Raw genomic sequence first — 22,223 nt, forward strand, 5'->3', positions numbered from 1 at the left:
GGTGACTTGGTGTTGAGTCTCATCTGGCCGTCGTAGGACCAGTCACACTACATGACTACGACAGAACCACGTCAGAGGATAAGATTCATCACATCAGCCTCTGGTGAATGTGAACCACTAAGCGATCAAAGATAACGACAAGAGAACTCTTTTATGATCCGTAAAATTTGTCTCAGATGGAAAAATTACAGCCAAAATCATTCATTGAGAACACAGCTATAGTCTTCTGTTTCTCAGATTTTTCTCTTTAGAAAAAACTTTAGTAATCTCACTTGTTTCCAGGGCTGGACTGATAATCTGGCATACCGGGCATTTTCCCGGTGGGTCGGCCGCGAAACGGGCCGAATAGGCCACGATAAGCTAAAATAAGCAGCCGCGTTATGCAGAACGGACCACAAAACGGCGCCGCAATATACAGAAAAGGACAGCGAACCCCCCCACCCACTCAACTTTTGGCTCTTTTTGCACAAACAGACCTACCCGGTCTTGGCAAAGTTGGTCCAGTAGGTCATAACCACAGCACTAAGCATGACATCATTTTTGGAAAAGTTGCAAGGGAAGAGGTCAGTTGCTCCAATCATAGGTACACCAAACACATATGGAATCTCGTCTCCGTGTGCCGCATCTGCCCATTCAGGTCGTGTTTCTGTTTGGCAGTGGTGATAGAATGTGTAGAAGTAAACAGGAGACTGGTACTCCGCATGAAGCTTGGCAGTAGCGACTGCTGGAGCCACCCACTGATGATCAGTGAATAATGCGAGGAGAGTCTTCCGCCGCATTTCTCCATTGTCTCTGTCTGCCCAATCTGTGTACATGAATTTAATAGTCTCCCTCAGGATGTCTTTACCTAAAAAAGGTAGACAAGAGAATGGAGGTGGAAGTGAGAGAGCAGATATTGCATTTAAGTGACAGAGCATTTGGCAACAAGTCAAATAAACTTAAGAAAATTAAATATGTATTTGTGCATGAGAGTGTGCATGTATGTGTGTCTGTTAAACAATTATACAAATGTCCACAGATAAATGCTCTATGTTAGAAAAATATATTTGGTCCCTTGATTGTAAAATACCAAAATCTCCAAGGCTTAATGTATGGTAGGCTACAATAAAAAAACAGCATTCAATTCACAAATGATGACCGTCATAGCTTGCCTTTTAGCGCCCTCTAGTGGAACAAATCATAATAGCACCTAATCAACAGACTGAAAACAGGATATGAAGTAAAATAGCAGCATCAATTGCATTGTTGTACCCTGTTTTGCTCCTACTGTAAATCTAAGCCAGCGTGGTGTTTTCCCAACTAAACTTTCCTTGGCAAAATAAATACAGGTATATAAATTAGACCGATACTAGACTGTACTGCACAACTAAATCAGGGTCTCTAATGTCATGCTTTCTTTTTTATTCTGTACATCACACAATTTCATATAAAGTATGTGTGCATATATCTTTTATTCATGAGAAATATAAGACAGATAGACAGTATTTAAAAATGATTTGGTACTCAATTGCTTACCTTCAGGGTATCCATAGAGGTTGTCAACAAAATTAGAGATGGTGTAGTCAAATGCTGCCGCTGAAATCCCCTCTTCACTCTCAGAGCCCCCATCATCCACAAATTTCAGCCCCTCACCTTGATTTACACCAATAAGCAGGTCATAGTTCAAGAACTCCCCCTAGTGAAGAAAGCAAGCATGTATCAATTATTTTTGCGAAACTATATATAATCTGTCAGAGCAACCAAGTAGTCCTCACTGCAAAGAGCGGTGACTAAATCTACTATGTAATGGATGCATGTGACGTAGTGGATGTTTTAATGTGCATGCGCAAAACATTTGGAGCTGTAGAACTGGATGTTTTTAAAGCAAAACCTTGTATTCAGTGTGTACTATATTTAGTGTTTTGTGTAAATAGTGAAAAAGTGAAATAATGATTGCATTTCCTTACACAAATTAAATTATTTTGACAAATTAATATAGTACAGCATACTCACAACTTTTGAGAGTTACTTCTGAGTATGTTGAATGAATTAGTTTGGTATGGAAGATTACTATTACTGTGTACATATAGCTTGTTAGCAGTCTCGTTATGTTGTTTAGAGATTATAAGAATTTATGTATTGTCCATAATCCACATATTTTAGTATAACACATCTATACTCTATGTCTATTGTCTTATTGACAATACATACATTCTTATAATCTCTAAACAAGATATCAAGACTATTAGCTAACAAGCTAATGAAACAGTGACCACTGGGGACAAGACACAAGAACTTCATGGTTACTGTTGTAACCTCCGTTCCCTGAGGGAAGGTACGAGACGTTGTGTCGAATTAAGTGACACAAGGGGTCTTCCTGGGATGCCAAACGTACCGCTGAACCTGAGAAAAGGCCAATGTCAAGTTGGCAGACAGAATTTGCATGCCCCACCCCGGACATATAGGTATAAAGGGAAGAGGGGAGAGAGTGCACTGAGGAGCCGAAAATAAGGTACGCCGTTTACAGTGGTAGGTCTAGTGCTGTGGCAGGAGGGACACAACGTCTTGCACTGAGGAGCCGAAAATAAGGTACGGCCGTTTACAGTAGTAGGTCTAGTGCTGTGGCAGGAGGGACACAACATCTCGAATGACGTGACACAAGGGGTCCCATATAAAAACACCACCTACTGACTGTGTTACGTGAACTGCCGAGACAGGTGCAAGCAGGCTACTGCGTGCTGAAGGCAACTGTGTCGGCTGCACGTAGCCCTCCCCAACGCCCCCAAAGAGGTGTCACATACAGACCTTAGGTTCCCTGCACCCCTAAGGGTTGAAGACCGAGTTCTACTGGCTCGGACCTGACAAAACCTGGGACGAGAATGACTCAACCCTGAGATTATAAAATCTGGCAAAGGTATTGGGTGTTGCCCAGCCCACTGCTCTGCAGATGTCTGCTAAGGAGGTGCCATGGGCTAGTGCCAACGAGGATGCCACACTTCTCGTAGAGTGTGCTCGAACTCGCAAGGGGGCGGGCACGGCCTGGGTGGGATAAGCTATGGAAATAACATCAACAACCCAGTGAGCTAACCTCTGTTTGGAGACGGCGTTCCCTTTCCGCCATCCGCCGAAGCAGACAAAGAGCTGCTTGGAACATCTAGAGCTCTGCGTGCCGTCCAAATAGATACGCAAAGCACATACCGGACACAGCAACGAGAAGGCTGGGTCTGCCTCCTCCCGGGGCAGCTTGCTTGCAGGCTCACGACCTGGTTCCTGAAGGGGGTCGTAGTAACCTTGGGCACGTAGCCCGGTCGCGGCCTTAGGATAACGTGAGAATGTGCCGGACCGAACTCCAGGCAGGTGTCGCTGACAAAGAACGCATGCAGGTCCCCAACCCTCTTGATGGAGGCTAACGCGATCAGGAGGGCCGTCTTCAGCGAGAGGGCCTTGAGCTCAACTGAATCAAGCACCTTGAAGGGGGGTCTCTGAAGGCCCGAGAGGAACACAGAGAGATCCCAGGAGGGGAACAGGCTAGGCTGGGGAGGGTTCAGTCTCCGGGAGCCTTTCAGGAACCTGATAATCAAGTCGTGCTTACCTAGGGACTTGCCATCTACTGCGTCGTGGTGGGCTGCGATAGCAGGTGGAGGGAGACAGTCTCTCCTGCAGGAATGAAGCCTCTCCTGCAGGAATGAAGGCACTGACCAAACTGTGCACCTCTGTAGGTCTTCAGCTCGAGAAGAACACCAATTCGCAAACAAGTGCCACTTTAGGGCGTAAAGTTGCCTGGTGGATGGAGCTCTGGCTCGATCATGTCTACGACTGCAGGTGGTCCACTAGATCTTCCACATCCCATCCAGGGGCCAGACGTGGAGGTTCCAGAGGTCTGGGTGCCGGTGCCAGAGGGTGCCCCGTCCCTGAGAAAGAAGGTCCTTCCTCAAGGGAATTTTCCAGGGAAGTGCTGTCACGAGGAGCATAATTTCCGAGAACCAGGCCCGGGTGGGCCAGTAAGGGGCCACCAGGATGACCTGTTCCTCATCGTCCCTGATCTTGCACAGCACAGGTGTAAGAAGGCTCACTGGGGGAAATGCGTACTTATGCAGCCCCCGGGACCAGCTGTGTGCCAGCGCGTCTGTCCCAAGAGGAGCTCCTGTCAGAGAGTACCAGAGCGGGCAGTGGGAGTTGTCTTGGGATGCAAAGAGATCTATCTCTGAGGAAATCGCTCTTTATTGAGAATGTGGGTGCCGCAGCCCGAAGGCGGTGCGGCAAATGAAACAAGGATTCTCCTCCCGGCCCTCCACCGGGGGACGGAGTGGTCTTGGTACCAGCTCCGGAGCGAACGTCTGACTGCCTGGGTCGCCCGTCTCAGGAGCGCTTCTGAGCTTTCCTGGTCCTAGAAGAGGTCCTGGAGATAGGGGGCGTACGCCGCCTGCGAGGTGGTCGACGCTGGGGCAGAGAGCTGGGCCCAGGTTGAGGCGGAGCTACCTGTTGTTTAGCCGCAGGGGAACCGCTACCTGTGGTTTAGGCACTGGTTTGGTGGCGACGCGGCAAGATGTGCCATCTGCTTCTTCACCGGCAAAAACTGCTGGGCGAAGTCATCGACGGTGTCGCCGAAGAGGCCAAGCTGGGATACAGGGGCGTTGAGAAAGCGTGCCTTGTCAACGTTGCGCATCTCGACCATGTTCAGCCAGAGGTGACGCTCCTAGACCACGAGGGTGGCCATCGACCGCCCGAGTGCCTGCGCTGTGACCTTCGTGGCTCTGAGAGTGAGGTCGGTGGCAGAGCGCAGTTCCTGCAGCACGACAATGAAAGCGCTGTCGAAGCACCCAGGGGCGTAGACTGCACAGCATGCAGAGAGAGAGAGAACGCCAGCTGGAAACGTGCCGCAGATCCAACAGCAGTGCTTATTGCCAGTAGAGGTGAGTTAAACAGTGGTTGCACAACCGTCCGGCTCTGAAGAAATATTCTGACTGACACTCGCTGCCCCGCTTCATTATACCCGTATGTCTGGGGCGGGGCATGCAAATTTTATCTGCCAACTTGACATTGGCCTTTTCTCAGGTTCAGAGGTACGTTTGGCACCCAGGAAGACCCCTTGTGTCACTTCATTCGACACAATGTCGAGAACATGGGAAACACATGACAAGATCACATGACAATAAAACAGGAATAAACATGCCATGGAACTATTTTACCAAAATGGACAGGTGGCAAAACAATGCATACATCCAGTATTTTAAAGAAGCACCAAACTTTGAAGCGGCCAAAAGGACAATAACATTTGTCATATGAAAGAATTTAAACACTAAAACGTATACAGACCAGTGGCGTAGCCAAGGGAGTTGTAGATGTAGACTGTATATAATCTCATTCTGTATGTTAAGAGCATTAATTTGTAGCAGTGTCATTTTAATGAAGTATACCTTCAATAATTTATGTTTGATTAAGCTTTAAACAAATTTTATCTAAAAAGATAGACCTTTGGTCAAAACGGTGGTGTAAAGGTTTAAGCCTAACGCCCGTTTCACACATACTCCGTTTGCAGTGCGTATGCGGTGCGTATGCAGTGCGTATTTTTTTCTGTACCCACGTTAACAGGTTAGAACTTTTACACTGCACGCGGATGCAGTCCGTCAATCCGTCAATCAGTTGTGGTGCGTATACAGAAGTGAAGCGATCGTTTACGGACCGAGTCTATTTTTCACATTAAAATAGACATAGATTGACAAGAAACTGTAATAATTTCATCATATACGCATCATTTCAGTTAATCTGTTCTACAGTTACTAAATTACAGGGTCAAGAAAAACAAAAAAGTATGATTATAGTCCCAAAAGTTGCAAAATGCCATCATATATGATTTCTTTACCCTAAAAAAGACAGAGTGAACCCAAATGCGTCTCATTCTTCTCCTTCTTAGCAACAGATATAGCGTGATAGCTTTTCTTCTGTCAACAACTCAAACTACATGTAAAACAAAGAATCACAATGATTAAAATTAATTAAAACTGTTTCAATGCCTTAAACAATCTCAAAGTTAACGTTTGGATTTAAAATTCAAAATTCCTTAAACATTTTTGATTTTGTGGCACACAGTATCTGTAGCGCACTGCAAACGCAGCATATGTGAAAGCACTATAGCGCGTGCTGCTCCTGTACCTTATACGCACCGCATACGCATACGCACTGCACACGGAGTATGTGTGAAACGGGCGTAATCCTTGTCTTGGGAAGTGGCAATTCACCATGGAAAGTCCTTGATAGACTGAATGGTTGAATTCTTTGAAACTGTATTCACAAATTAAATTTAAATTTATGATCACCTGCTGCATGAGGATCTCAGGGTCATCTGGCACAACGTCTCCGTCCACCACAGGTCCAAACGCAATGTGGTAGCGGGCCGGCTGGATGTCCTGATCCACCAGGTCTCTGAAGTTTTTCCTGCGAAGACAGTCCACAAGGTCCGCAGTCTCCCCATACGTGCATCCCACTTTACGGGCCAGAATCTTGGTGTACTTCAAGGGCTGATAGTTAATGGACCAGCTAGAGATGGCTGAACCACTCTGAGCTATGGCTCTCTGAAACAGCCCTGGGTTGGGAGGGAGTGACACAAAGCTGTTAACTATGAGAAAACGAATTTACTTCACCAGGGTACAAAATTTACTTTTGCCACACCTATGGAAGTATATTAATGAAAAATGTCTTTGAAACAAAAAAGCAAGCTAAAATGAAAAGTAAATGCGTTGCATTAACGGTGATTTTTTGTATATTTAAGTAGTGAATATTTCAATAAATAATAAAGTAATTAAATATTTAACAATTACCTTCCAAAGAATATTTTATTTTTTAAAGATTTCATCTTTGTTATTCAACAGGTTATTTCGTCCATAATATTTTACTTTGCAAATTCGCCTCTAAAAGTGATCTTCAGTGGTTAAAATGTGGTTGGAAATTGTACCACCTAGCGGTGAAACCTAGTAGCAGAGATTGAAGATTGTGCATCGGCACTACACTGCTATTCCTGCAATGTCAGAATGTACAAAGTTGAATTTCCAAATGAATGTTAACTACTGAAATTTTACTGATGTAAGAAAGAGCACATCACTATTTGAAAAAAGTCATTTTTGATCAAATCTAGACAGGCACCATTTCCAGCAGCCATCACTCCACACACCTTAGTTATTCCTTTCTGGTCACAAAACTGTACATAGCATAATTTAATTAAAAATAGGCAGTGTACTATGTTTTGGGACTTGTACACAGGTTTAGCTTTTTGTTCAAAATAAAAAAAGTATTCGGAATTAAAACTTTCATTGATATTTTAAAATTTTCTATTTCCATTCATTTAAATAAGCTACATTGATGCTACATTTGATGAGGTAGCTATGGTTATTTTAATGGTATGTATGTTGTATATTAAACATACTTTGTGTACACAGAGGTAACATTGAAATGTAAGACAACTGTGATTTGTAAATGGGATGGAATTACTGGGAGTGTTATCATGTCAGTTTCTGTGCAACTCTACAAACTGCCAGCTGAAGTCGCATCAATGGAAAAACATGTCTGAAAAAGAATGATGTTTTCTCTGATGCTGAACTAATGCTCGAACAACATTATTCAGTAATTATAGAGGTAATATGGTGCTAATGCCATCTTGCATTGAAATACAAGCTCTAGTGCTCTAGCGTTTCTATAACAAAAACTTTACTTTTCACTTTTCTTCTTATTCTTAACTGAAGTGTAGAAACATTTCTGAAGGGCTCTTCTTTTCCTTGTTCTGCCCACTTTTCTCTCTCTCTCTTTGTCTTTTTAATTATTGAAGACCATGTTACCTGATTTCCCAGGGAAATCAATATGTAGCTATTGTAGCTTTGTCTCTGCTAACACTACATTCTTTTCTCTCACACCGTCTGTATTTCTAATTGCACACCCACCCACACAATCCCATCTGCAACTGACTAGCAAGTAGCAAATCACGGTTCATGGCTGTGATGTTGCTAAAGCCTATATGCTATTTTAAGAAATGGAGGAGCCTTTTCATATGTCCAGCATCATCTTAAATCTTCAATTGGAAATCAAGTGATTTCACAGGCTCTTTATTTGTTTATCCTTCCTGTTTTTGTTGGGATGGATTTCATACAGGGCATTGATGTGGGCTGAAATGACATGGTCTTTGTCTCCAGTGATAACGTTTGTCATGGCTTACCTGACATGATTGACAGCTGAGGGCTGCAGGACTGACGTTAGGTGAGGATGACAGTGATGATGAAGATGGTGGGAGTGAAGATGGACTTTTGACAAGGAATTCAGAGAACAAAAGTTAGACAGGATGCTAAGACACTTGGTGAGGTAATTGTAAACACACGACACCTAAACACCATTAAAAATGAAATGGAAGCATGTGCAGAGACTCTATTAGTTTGTTAAACACACACACACACACACACACACACACACACACACACACACACACACACACACACACACACACACACACACACACATGTTGTGTTTCCATGTTTTATGGGGACTTTCCATAGACATAATGGTTTTTATACTGTACAAACTTTATATTCTATCCCCTAAACCTAACCCTACCCCTAAACCTAACCCTCACAGAAAACATTCTGCATTTTTACATTTTCAAAAAACATCATTTAGTGTGATTTATAAGCTGTTTTCCTCATGGGGACCGACAAAATGTCCCCACAAGGTCAAAACTTTCGGGTTTTACTATCCATATGGGGACATTTGGTCCCCACAAAGTGATAAATACACGCTCACACACACACACACACACACACAAACCTTTCTTACCCTCAGAGTGGTGCGACAGGATGAGAAGGTTGACACATGACGCTCCAGCCCCAGAACCAAAGACAGTGATTCGCTCAGGGTCACCACCGAAGTGTCCAATATTCTCATTCAGCCAACGCAGTGCCTGGATTTGATCCAACAGACCATAGTTTCCTTTAGCAGACTGATCTCCTGTGCTAAGGAAACCTGCAGTTGAGAAGACCAAAAAGGGAGGGTAGGTTAAAGAAAAGTGCAGGGTAGGGAAGAGGAAGGTTGGTTTAGAGGAAAAGAAAGATAACAAGAGACAGATTAGTTAATGGAAAGTGTATTATGTGCAATCTTTGCATCTCTTTGGCAAATATTTAGCAGTCTAAACCATACAGATGATGTAGGTGATTCTAGAACCTAATTTGGGGCCATCGCTGTCTTTCATATTAGGCCCCTAGCAATGTAATACCATGTAATAACAAAATGTATGCATAAATCGTCAGACAGGCAATGCAATTGCACCAGCAATTTCTTGCATCTAGAAATTTACCCTTGACCAACATATTTCTCAAGAGCATGAAGGCTGAACCCTAAGGCTGTTATCCAATAGAATCACCCCTGGTCTGAGCAAATAAATTAATATATCAAACAGAAGGGAATTTCTTGACACTGAGAGCAGAATGTATGCATGTTAAAGAGGAGAAGAAGAGAGAAAGGAAAAGACTGAGAAAATCCAGAAGAGCTGCCAAGCTACCAAACTCATTCAATATTGTCTTAAAATGTCTTGCTTAATAATTTCTCAACAATATCTTGCTGATCAAATTGAGATCAATCTTTAGATTTTTGTCTCCGCTCTCTTGAATTTTATTGTTGCAACTGGGGCATAAAATCCAGCATCTAAACTGCATTCTGAAGACAGCTCTATGAAACACAGGTCTGCAACATACTGGACTTAGAGAAAGACTTAATAAAACAACTGCTGTACACATTGATGTTAAAATAGAGGTGAGAGGTTTCATGAGACAGAACAAAACATAAAGATAAGAAGAAGAGAGAGGTTGTTGAGATAAAATTTAATTTTTTTAATTAAAAAAAAATTAGAGTGCTTCTGAAAGAACACTGAAGGGAGGGGTGTGTTTGTTTGGCTGTTGAGTTCAAATATCAGGAGGATTCAATCTGGAACTGCACATAGCTTAAAAAGATGCTTTCCATCAGTGCCCTCTCTTTTAGAGAATATGTACTATTTTAGAGAAAATATATGCTCTTTTAGCGTTCAACGCATGCTGCCAAAGTGCCCAGGGGCGTTCTCCAAACGTATCTGTGCGAGACGGGAGAAACCGCTGTGATGTGTCATAGAATCTAACAGCTGCGTGAGACAGTTGCTTTCTTACAGATGCGAATGGATTGGCAGTGGAATACATTGACACAACTCGGCTCTGAACAGAAAATCTGAATGAGTGGTTGCATACCAGCTCCTTTTACACCCGTATGTCAGGGGGAGTGGCATGCAAATTCCATTTGCCAAATTTTATTGGGGCTCCCAGCAGTGACCCCTAGTGTCACTACATCAATCCAACATCGAGTGAGTGACAGATAGGGAACGCATCTGTTTAGCTGTACATTTATTAACTGAGCACTGTGCTACACTGATTACACTGCAGCATTTTATTTCAGTATTCTTTCTCTTTTTTAATCATTTTAATAATGTGTATATATATATATATATATATATAACATTACTTTTATTCTTATTTCTTGTTCTTCATTGGTTTTAAAATGTATTCTTTCACGTATCTTGTATTTTCTTTATCGTTTTTATGTAAAGCACTTTGAATTGCCATTGTGTATGAAATGTGCTATATAAATAAACCTGCCTTGCCTTGCCTAGGTGTTTAAAATCATCATACAAAACAGTTGCTAGAAAAAAACACGTTTGTGTAATTGGAACTTTAACATAAAACCGTATAGTTACTAATTTAGTATGTCAAAACTAGACCCAGTCTCCACTTTATGAAACACATAAATGTTATCTCTTACTGTTATCATCTAGGACCATTCTTTTGGGTTTCTGTGAACTAATATTACACTACCTAAATTATGAAGTACTGTGTGACATTTTGAGGTTGCTGTGAGATGTGAGAGGATAGATTATGGTTGTGCTGGGACAGTTAACAATGCAGATTTGTGTATCACAGAGTATTGCAGACACATACTTGTAGACAAATAAATACTTTTACAAAATTACCCAAGTACAATCACACATTTTTGTCAAAGAAAAAAAAAAAAGAAAAGAGATTTCTTTAATACAGTATCTCAGTTGTTTGTCCAAGACAGCAGGTAAATTAAATGGAGAGCATTTGGAGAACCTGCTTCTCATATTTTTTTACCTAGAAAATTATTCCAGGAATCTCACATGTGTCATCTCTAGAGTTTCAGATGAGATCTCAACAATGTCTCAAACTGTGCTCAGGTATGCCAAGACACGTCTGTAAAAAAAAGGTCAAAGCTTTAAATATGAACTCATTCATTTCTCATTTAATTCGTCCAAAATCAAATTATCTGAGCAATGCTATCCACATTCATTTTATAGCTGTATAATAATATTTTTGTCAACAGTTGTCTCATTTGTGTTGTCTTTATTTCTCTTCAGGAGTTTTAGGGGATCTAAAATGTATTTAGGAGGTCTAATATCTAATCAGGAGACATATTGATACCTAAATTAATCATAAGACCTCAATTACATTTCTTGAGCTATCAAGCATAACCTCTGAGCAATAACATTTTCCTCTGAGTCGGTATACAGAGACAGCACAGACAGATGTTTTCATTTTAGGACGATCTAAAGAAAGAGAAGCTGTCACAGTGTGAGTCCAACATCAACAACTAATGCATGTCATTCAGTAAATCTGGAGTTTTATGTAAACTATTCAAGCTTGCAGCTGTACCCAGCAAGCATACTGTGTTTTACAACCATTAGTCACGCACACAATTAATGTACAACATAAATGAGTACAAATTAAGTATCTAATTATTTTCTCTATATAATGAAGATAAATAGCAATGTATTACTATTGCAGCAATTTCAGTGAATTTAAGTGATTTAAGTGTATAAGCCCAATACACTGTTAGAGATTTGTTGTATTCAGTTCATATTCAGAATTTGGTCAAATAGTTTGATCATTCCTCAAAGAGCATAAAATAGGCTGTTCAAAAATGTCACATCAAAGAGTGTCAGTTGCTGAAATTAGATTAGCTGTGGTTGTTAAGTTTTATTCGTCACTTTTAGTAGATCTCTCACTGCAGGTAAATGGTTTGCAAGTACAGTAAACTTGCTCAAGCATGTTTGTTGGCCTTAAAACTTCTCTGTGAACCTTAAAATAACCAAATGAAATTTTTGGCCTGAGCTTTGTGAGCAGCCATTAAAAGCGGCATGGTCATTACCGAGATTTCCCCCCCTAACATCTTCAGCTTTAGATTTATCTTCATTATCATTATTTCTTGGCTCTGTCAACCACATTATCCTGGTGAAGAGTGTGTATGTGTGCACTGATGTCAGTATGTAGATGACGCTGTAAAATTGGCTCTAAAAGAATCCTGAGAAGAAATTTGGACCTGGAAAATAAGATGTGGTTTCATGTCGGTGAGTCGGTGCCCACTTTTCTGATTAGCTTTACTGTGCGTGTGTGTGTGTGTGTGTGCATGTAGGTGTGCGCAATGCCTGTTGAACATCATTCAAAACCATTCAAGACATAAATGCATTGAGGACCATTTTCTACAATGGCTTTAAAGAGATCATTTGCATTTGCAATACAGCACAACCATTTATTTTAGATATCATCATAATGTTAAATTGTACCTATTCTGGCATTTGACATTTGTGGATCCACTTTAAAATGGTCCAGGGGTGCACAACACAACCAAACTAGCAAAGCAAATAAAAGCTGAAAACACAATGAAAATAAAGCCAAAACAAATGGAAAAGCCAGAGTAAAACAGAAATAAGACACAATACAACATAATTAAGTCACAACAAAATTAAATAAACAGAATATTGTTAAAAATGTTTTTAAAAACTGCATTTTAAGTAGTGTAGCAGTCTGACGCAAGATCATGAGACTGCTCAGAAGAAGGGGACGATGACAAGGTACAGGCAACGATTGTGAGCCACTTCAAGGACTGATGCTAGAAATGTATTTTTGATTAGAAATTGATACCTGATCTGGTACCTTTGGAAATGTCGATGAACTTATGTTCAGTAAGAGTTCAGGAAGAAACCCATTTAGGTATGCGTTGTTACAGAGCACTTCAAGACAAATAATTACATCATTACAAATATTTCAGCTCATGAATGAAAGGGAAGCAGCTGACATGCCCAAGCTTTTCTATAAACAGACGCTCTTATTGCCTCATACCATGCTTGCCTCCTTTTTAATTTGGCTGATCTTGTTAATTAGTGTGTGTGTGACATCAATGCCACTGTACACAGAATATACAAAAAAGTCATAATATTTATATAATATTAACGAAAGCACTGATGTTGATGTCATACAATGCTGAGGGGGAATTTACTTATAATGAATTTTGCTCCAACTGACAGTGTTGATCTTTTTGCACACACTGCCTGCGTTGTTTTAGCACCTAACTCACTAAAGAAATTATGCAAATCAGGAAATGGCACAAATGCACAAATAAAATCTGTGCTGAAAGCAAGTTACACAGTGCAATTCCCCATCTTGTGGGCCGCTTCTGAGCACAAGTTTGTGGAGGATGCGACAGACTACTAAGATCTGGCACACTTTACTGGGACTGTACAACATTGCTCCACAGCTGTGAATCAGGCACTTGAATTAGCTATTTAGAATGGAGAATGCTGTTTATTAATCATAATGCTATAAAAACAATAAAATTCTGTGCACTATTTGCGAACACTAATTGAGACAGGAAAATAGTGCTGAGTGAATAAGGCGCAACCTACACTCATTGAGCACTTTATTAGGAACACAATGGTCCTAATATAGTGCCAGACGTAGTCTTCAGCTTCTGTAACCCTTCTGATTCAAGGTTCAATGTGTTGTGCATTCTGAGATGCTCTTCTGCTCTCTACAGTTGTACAGAGTGCTTATCTGAGTTACTCTAGCCTTTCTGTCAGCACAAACCAGTCTGGCCGTTCTCCGTTGACCTCTCTCATCAACAAGGTGTTTCTGTCCACAAAACTGTTGTTCACTGGATGTTTTTTGTTTTTGGCATCATTCTGAGTAAACTGTAGAGACTGTGGTGCGTGAAAATCCCAGGAGATCAGCAGTTACAGAAATACTCAAACCTGCCCATCTGGCACCAACAATCATGCCACGGTCAAAATCACTGAGATCACATTTTTTCCCCCATTCTAACAGTTGATGAGAACATTAACTGAAGCTCCTGACCTGTTTCTGCATGATTTTATGCACTGCACGATTTTATGCACTGCACTGCTGCCACACGATTGGCTGGTTAGATAATCGCATGAATAAATAGGTGTACATGTGTTCCTAATAAAGTGCTCAGTGAGTGTATAATAAGCCTAATTTACATAGAAAGGAGATGTTTTTTTTTAAAGAATGACAATGACAAAATTTAGATACTGATGGTGCAGTCCTTTCTTTCAGTACATTTAGCACATGGATTGCAGGTGGTAAGTAAATAAGACACAGTTGCATGTGCTCAAATAAGAGTGAAGAGTGAATTTGTCTCTGAATTATATAAAAATGTCCACTATTAATCTGAACACATGTAATGTAATGTATTTCTGCAGTCCTTTATTGTTACTTTTTAAAAACACAAATATGTGGTGATGAAAAACTGTGTTAGTAGGTGTGATGAGACTGCTATAGAAACTGTTTAATGGACACAGGCAAAGAGATGTGTGTATAGATCTTTATAATTGTTCTGTTGGATCTGAGCTGGGAATGAAACCAAAATTTGTTTCTTCTTTTCTGTTCTGAGGTCTTTCTTTTTATTTCTCTCTCACTCCCTCCTTCTACCATTTACTCTCATTTGCTGTGCCCTCACACACTTGACTGGCCCTCCTGCCCAGGGTAATGGGGGGTGAAATAGGGGTGACAAGAGGCATTTGTAGCCCGACATTGCATGATGGAACACAAGCACACACCTCCACAGGTGCACTAAATGCCAGTGGGGCAGCCACAGTGTGTGCATGCAGTATCAGAGCTTTATAAAAGAGTGAAGGGATAGTTCATTTAAACACACACACACACACACACACACACACACACACACACACACACACACACACACACACACACACACACACACACACACACACAAAAACACACACACACAAAAACAAAACGTTGGTGTCCTCATAAACCACATTTATAGCATAATACCCTAGTAATTACCAGTTTGTAACCTAAAAGAATTCCTCATAAACCTCCCAAACACATGCATGCATGTACACGCACATGCGCACACGCGCACACACGCACACACACACACACACACACACACACACACACACACACAGTTAAAATCAGCACTTAATTAAGCCCAATCTGCCAGGCTCATGCAGCTCAGGAGCAGATGTGCTCACTGTTGAAGTGAACTGTGTGTCATCACTCTGTTTGTCTCCAAATTTAGGTACTCCAGCTCACGCACATGCTGCTGGTGCCCTACACCTCCTCTGCCCCTTTAGCTCCCGTTTGTTGTTAACATTCATAAATTCAGTTAGAAATTCAAAGCTGAAGGGACAGACAGACTTTTTTGCATCAGTCTTTGCCAAGAATCACATGAAAATACAAGGCCTTGACTGAAATGACAGCTTTTGTGACTCAGTGAATCAAATAATGAATATAAAATCATTTTATTTTGAGATCAGAGGACTCCGTGGGTGGAACTGGGGATGGTTAATTATTAATAATTAACATGCTTGCTCTTTTATGTTCAACAGATGGCGGTTGAACTATACCTTCGCTTAACATCACGACTCTGTCTTTCTCTAACTTCTCTGAACTTTTGTCCATTACTGTCATATTTTGTGCAGCAGTGCGACAGATTGACCCTATATAACTGCCTCCCCGAGTGTGTCCGGATGGCATCATGCTTTAATGGCTGCATGACTTCCTGTGATCCCACGCTGTGTTTTCTCCCTCAGATGTGAACATTTCCACCTCTTTCTCTATTCTTTCACTGCACTCAGACCAGCAGTGCTTCAGACACTCAAACTAAACTTAGTGTTTTTCAATCATATGCTCTAGTTCTCTCCCTTGCCTTTTTGCCTTGCAGCATAATTCAAAAATGCAAATGATATGATAAACTACAATTCATTTCAATGGTTCAGATTGTGCAGTTTTTTCCAAATGTGGTGAACAGTGGAATAAATCTGTCTGATAACGAACTGTGTGCTTGATAGGCATTAAATAAAGAGGCCCGAATGTATGAGACTAACAAGGATTAAAGTCATCCGTTTGGTGTAAGAGGTGGAGGATCCAGGAAACGTGACTGGCGACTCCTTATGTGTGCTATGCCAGTAGCAGTACATCCGCAACTATTTATATAGCCATATAACCATATTCCCTTTATCTGTCTCTGAATTCCCCCTTTTAATTTAAACTACCCTGATGAAGAAAAAAAAAAAACATACTAGGAATCACAATTTCCAGTCGCTCTATAATGGAAGTGAAAGCAAGCGATGAACTGATGCATTCATAACTTACACACTCTATAAATAAATTAATACAATAAATAATAAATTAATGTCACTGTGTTTTTCTTCATTATTGGGAATGTTTCAGCAAGAGAGAGAAGGTGATCGAGAGGAGTATTCACACACACGCACGCACGCACGCACACGCGACCTGGACTTCTGTTGAGCCTCTTAGAAATTCAAAAATCTTACATAATATTTTGAAACTGGCTGACATTTATAAATGATTATCTATAAAAACAAATGGCTCATAAATACAGATACGAATCCCCACGATTTCATATTTCAGTGGTTATATTTTACAATGTGTGTCCAGCAAATTGAAAAAAAGAGTGAGAAAGACAAAGAAAAGAGGTAAAAAGAGAGAACGTTTTGCAGTAGAGAGTGGAATGTAAATGCAGTACAAGTATAAACTGTGCTTTACTGGTGGAACATGTTTGGGTCCATATAGATTGTTAGGACAGAGAGAGACAGGTTAGCTATCAAATCAAATCAAATCAAATCACTTTATTGTCACACTACCATGTACACAAGTGCAACAGTAGGTGAAATTCTTGTGTGCAGTTCCGAGCAACATAGCAGTCATGACATTGACGAGACATATACCAATTACAATAAACAACATACTTACACAAAACAATTTACAAATCAAATGTACACATACTTAACACAACACAATAATTATATACAATGTACAGTAAACAATACACACAATATACAATACAATAAGGAGTATATGAAATATATATATATATATATATATATATATATATATATATATATATATATATATATATATATATATGAAGTAGTATATTGAGGAGAATATGTTGGCAGTCCAGTGTGAGATTATAGCTGAATAAAGTGCAGTGCTAATTATTGATCCTGATAGATCAAGTGTTCAACAGTCTGACTGCTTGGGGGAAAAAGCTATCATGTAGTCGGCTGGTACGGGTCCTGATGCTGCGATACCGCCTGCCTGATGGTAGCAGTGAGAACAGCCCATGACTCGGGTGACTGGAGTCTCTGATGATCCTCTGAGCTTTTTTCACACACCGCCTGTTATATATGTCCTGGAGGGAGGGAAGCTCACCTCCGATGATGTTCCTGGCAGTTCGCACCACCCTTTGCAGGGCTTTGCAGTTGTGCGCGGTGCTATTGCAATACCAGGCAGTGATGCAGCCAGTCAGGATGCTCTCTACAGTACTGGTGTAGAACCGTGTGAGGATGTGGTGGTTCATTCCAAACTTCCTCAGCCGTCTCAGGAAGAAGAGGCGCTGGTGAGCCTTCTTCACAACGGCCTCAGTGTGGATGGACCATGTGAGTTCCTCAGTGATGTGGACACCGAGGAACTTGAAGCTGCTGACTCTCTCCACCGGTGCTCCATTGATGGTGATGGGGCTGTGTTCTCCGTCTTTCTTCCTGAAGTCCACAACAAGCTCCTTGGTTTTACTGACGTTGAGGGAGAGGTTATGCTCTTGACACCAGCGTGTCAGAGTGTGCACCTCCTCTCTGTAGGCTTTTTCATCATTGTCAGTGATCAGACCTACCACCGTCGTATCGTCAGCAAACTTAATGATGACATTGGAGCTATGTGTTGCCACACAGTCATGTGTGTACAGGGAATACAGGAGTGGGCTGAGAACACAGCCCTGCGGGGCTCCAGTGTTGAGGGTCAGTGATGAGGAGATGTTGCTGCCCATTCTAACCACCTGACGTCTGCCTGACAGGAAATCCAGGATCCAGCTGCACAGCGAGCTGTTTAAGCCCAGAGCCCGGAGTTTCTCATCAAGCTTGGAGGGCACTATGGTGTTGAATGCTGAGCTGTACTCTACAAACAGCATTCTCACATATGTGTTCCTTTTTTCCAGATGGGAGAGAGCAGTGTGTATTGTAGATGCAATGGCATCATCGGTGGAGCGGTTGTTGCGGTAGGCAAACTGCAATGGGTCCAAAGAGGGGGGCAGAACAGAGCAGATGTGATCTCTGATTAACCTCTCGAAGCATTTGCTGATGATGGGGGTCAGAGCAACAGGACGCCAGTCATTTAAGCAAGTGATTGTGGCTTGCTTTGGTACAGGCACAATGGTTGATGTTTTAAAGCATTTGGGGACTACAGACAGGGAGATGGACAGATTGAAAATGTCCGTAAAAACACCAGCCAGGTTTCTGTAAGGCAGATAACACAGCAATCTCTCGTCTCTCGTTGGAAAGAGATCCGCGCTCTCAGCTCGCAGAGCTTGTTGTCCAGAGACTGAACATTTGCCAGTAGTATACTGGGTAGTGGGGGTCGATTCGCACGACGACTTACGCCCGTTTCACACATACTCCGTTTGCAGTGCGTATGCGGTGTATATTTATTTCCGTACCCATGTTAACAGGTTAGAGCTTTTACACTGCACGCGGATGCAGTCCGTCGATCCGTTCCAGTTGCGGTGCGTATACAGCAGTGCAGCGATGGTTTACGCACAGAGTCTATTTTTGCTGTGCTGCACCGCACTGAATTAAAGTGGCAGCGCATTATTCACATTAAAATAGACATAGACTGTCAAGAAACTGTAATAATTTCATCATATACGCATAATTACAGTTAATGTGTTCTACAGTTACTAAATTACAGGACCAAGAAAAACAAAAAAGTATGATTATAGTCCCAAAAGTTGCAAAATGCCATCATATATGATTTTTTTACCCTAAAAAAAAAAAAAGACAGAGTGAACCCAAATGCGTCTCATTATTCTACTTCTTAGCAACAGATATAGCGCGATAGCTTTTCTTCTGTCAACAACTCGAACTACATGTAAAACAAAGAATCACATATTTTCATACGGTTTCAATGCCTTAAACAATCTCAAAGTTAACGTTTGTATTTAAAATCAAAATTCCTTACACATTTTTGATTTTGTGGCACACAGAAACTGCGGATCAGTTGCGCACTGCAAACGCAACATATGTACTATAGCACGTGCTGCTCCTGTACCGTATACGCACCGCAATACGCACCGCATACGCACTGCACATGGAGTATGTGTGAAACGGGCATTACTCTGATGAGAACGCCGGCTCGTTTTCCTCTTTTCCTTCTGCGTTTCCGCGGCCGAGCAGCCCAGACAAAGGGCTCCGCCGGCGTGTTTGTAAACAGCGGGTCGGCATTAAGGAATTTGAAGTCCGGTTTTCGATGTGTAATTGTAGAACCAATGTCCAAAAGCGTTTGTCTGTTGTAAACAATAAGGCAGACAACATCCAAGACAAAAAACAAAGAACTGTAAACAAAACAAACAATAAACCGCAGTGTTGTAACGGAGCTCGCAACGCAGCAGCCATACTCGGCGCCATCTTGAGTCTTGAATTAGTCTTGAATTAGCTAAATTAAGTTTCAGTGAATTAGCAGATATGTGTACTCTTTACTAGGGCTGGGACGATTCATCAACGTAATCGAAGTCATCGATTACAGAAATACGTTGATTTGCATAACATGCGTCGGTGCGTCACAATGGAATAATTAAAATGGCCGCGTCCGGTTTAAGCATGGATTCCCCGAAGAACAAGATGCAGCTAAATAAACTCACCCACGGTGATCTAAAGTGTGGGAGTGTTTTAGTCAGAGACTCACGATGTGGTGCTGTGTAAAATATACAAATTAGAAATGTCTTATCACAACCGTACAACCGCCATGAACGAACACTTGAAGCGAAAGCATCCCGGAGCGCTTGTCAAGACGGCAGCATCTTAAGTCCGTTTTAATTTTTATCCCCACCCAAACGTGACATAGTATTACAACACATGTTTCTGTTAGTAGTAGTCACTTAAAATAGATTTGTAAATGTTTCCTAATCGCCCACATGTTAAAAGTAATTTCTGCACTGCTGCTAACGTAATCTAATTTTGTTATTTGTCCATTTTATATTTTCTGTTTACTTTAATGGCCATGTATGAGTGAGAAAATGACATACACTGTGTGACTGTTACAGTCTGTAAATCATTTCAATTGCTCCACTGAGATTTAATGCAGATTGTAATAGTTTTAGTTATTCCTCTTAGAAAAAGTTAACTGTTGCTCGAATTGCACTAATTTTACTGTAAGATGAGGAGAGGTGGAATGTGGAGGGAGGGGAGGGAAAGAAGGAGGGGGAGAGAGATTGTGTGTATGTGGTAAATTGTCTGTGTGTTTTACTGAGAGTTGATTAAGAATGCACACATTTTAGTTATTCCTGTTAGAAAAACATTTAAGTGTTACACAAATTGCACTAATTTTACACTAAAATTATTTTATGTTGGACTGCTAAACTCGAGGTTGCTCAATGTTTTGATATTCCTCCTGAAAGTGACTTGAATTTTACATTGCTAAATGTAGATTGCACTTTCCTTTTACTCGAATTAAACAAATTCTTACTTAAAATCACTCCAAAATAAAATTAATCAACATTTAGCAATCCAACAACAAAATAAATTAAACAAATGTAAAACTCAAGTCACTTTCAGGAGGAATATCAAAACATTGTGCAACCTTGAGTTTAGCAGTCCAACATAAAATCTCACCAAAATAAAATTATTGTTGGACTGTAAAATGGAGATTACCAGTTAAAACGGGGCTATTTTTTGTTGAGGAATAATGCCCTGCAGTGCACACTTTGTTTATTGTACATTTGTTTGTGTTAAAGAGAAGATAATTTATTAAAATATTGAAATATTAATGAGACAAGTTTTTTTTTATATTTATTTTGGGTTAATTAATTGTTATATTAATCAAGTAATAATAATAAAAAAAATCTTTAGAAAAATCAGCAAATTAGACATTAGATTAATCGACTAATCGGAAAAATAATCGTTAGATTAATCGATATAAAAATAATCGTTAGGTGCAGCCCTAGTCTTTACCATACTGGAAGTTTTTAGGTGTTTAAAAAAACAATGACATTTGCATAATCTAGTGTCTGGGAGTGATCTTGTGTTTTTGTGTTTACCCATAGGCTGTAGGAAACAGCATAATGCACCAGTGCTACCTGAAAATACATGGCAAATACACATTTTCTGTCTCTATTTTTCACACATAAAAAAGAAAAAAACAAATACAGCTTCACTAAGCATCTCTTCATTGAAGAACAGGGATTTAATGTGGAATTACACACAGACCTGATACTAGCTACTTTGTCAAGTAAAGTTGGAGTGGTCTAACTCAACATTTGACCCCTTGACCAGCATTTACTATTTGAATTATCACTCAGTGTGTAATCCATACATAAATGCTGAACAGATTGCATTAGTGTGAAGTCAATTTTAGTTTTGCTAATTGTTTTTATCCTGTGCTTTAATAATATCAATTCATTTACTTCTGTGTTTGTGATAATTTTTGTGATTTATTTTGACATTGATTCACAAACACAACTGATCTGATGTCTTACCACACATGGGTGGTGTTTGTAATGCCAAAATTGGCAGAGTAAAACTGAGATAATTTAACGAGCCCCGGGGCACCTGTCCATAATAGAAACTAGAAACTCTCAGAAATTCCTGTTAAACTCAGAAATATTTGAGCATGTAATTGATGGAGGGCCAATAGCTCTATCAGCATCATGCGGAAAAACATGCAGCTCTCTTCAGAATTTTACACCATGTCAAATACATTTGCGACTCATGCTTCTGAATTTGTGGACAAAAACACCACTAAAATAATTAGACCAATGTTCAAGACAAACCTTGAAAATGTTTTACTATAAAAACTAATAATTTTACACACACACACACACACATACAAACACAC

At 40.6% G+C, this 22,223-nt stretch overlaps 1 protein-coding gene across 3 annotated transcripts in view; it reads right to left on the minus strand.

The window, feature by feature from the left end:
* Positions 1-22,223, minus strand: part of LOC127658405 (neuroligin-2-like) — a 257,469-nt gene that overhangs the window by 4,373 nt on the left and 230,873 nt on the right. For all 3 annotated transcript variants that reach the window (XM_052147698.1, XM_052147681.1, XM_052147688.1), the window contains 4 exons: positions 8,794-8,979; positions 6,297-6,562; positions 1,516-1,675; positions 481-847 (listed from right to left, as the gene is read on the minus strand). In XM_052147698.1, coding sequence (XP_052003658.1) covers positions 481-847; positions 1,516-1,675; positions 6,297-6,562; positions 8,794-8,979 — 979 coding nt within the window. The remainder of the gene's footprint in view (positions 1-480; positions 848-1,515; positions 1,676-6,296; positions 6,563-8,793; positions 8,980-22,223) is intronic.

This window comes from Xyrauchen texanus, chromosome 2 (genome assembly GCF_025860055.1).
Source record: "Xyrauchen texanus isolate HMW12.3.18 chromosome 2, RBS_HiC_50CHRs, whole genome shotgun sequence".
Lineage (NCBI taxonomy): Eukaryota > Metazoa > Chordata > Actinopteri > Cypriniformes > Catostomidae > Xyrauchen > Xyrauchen texanus.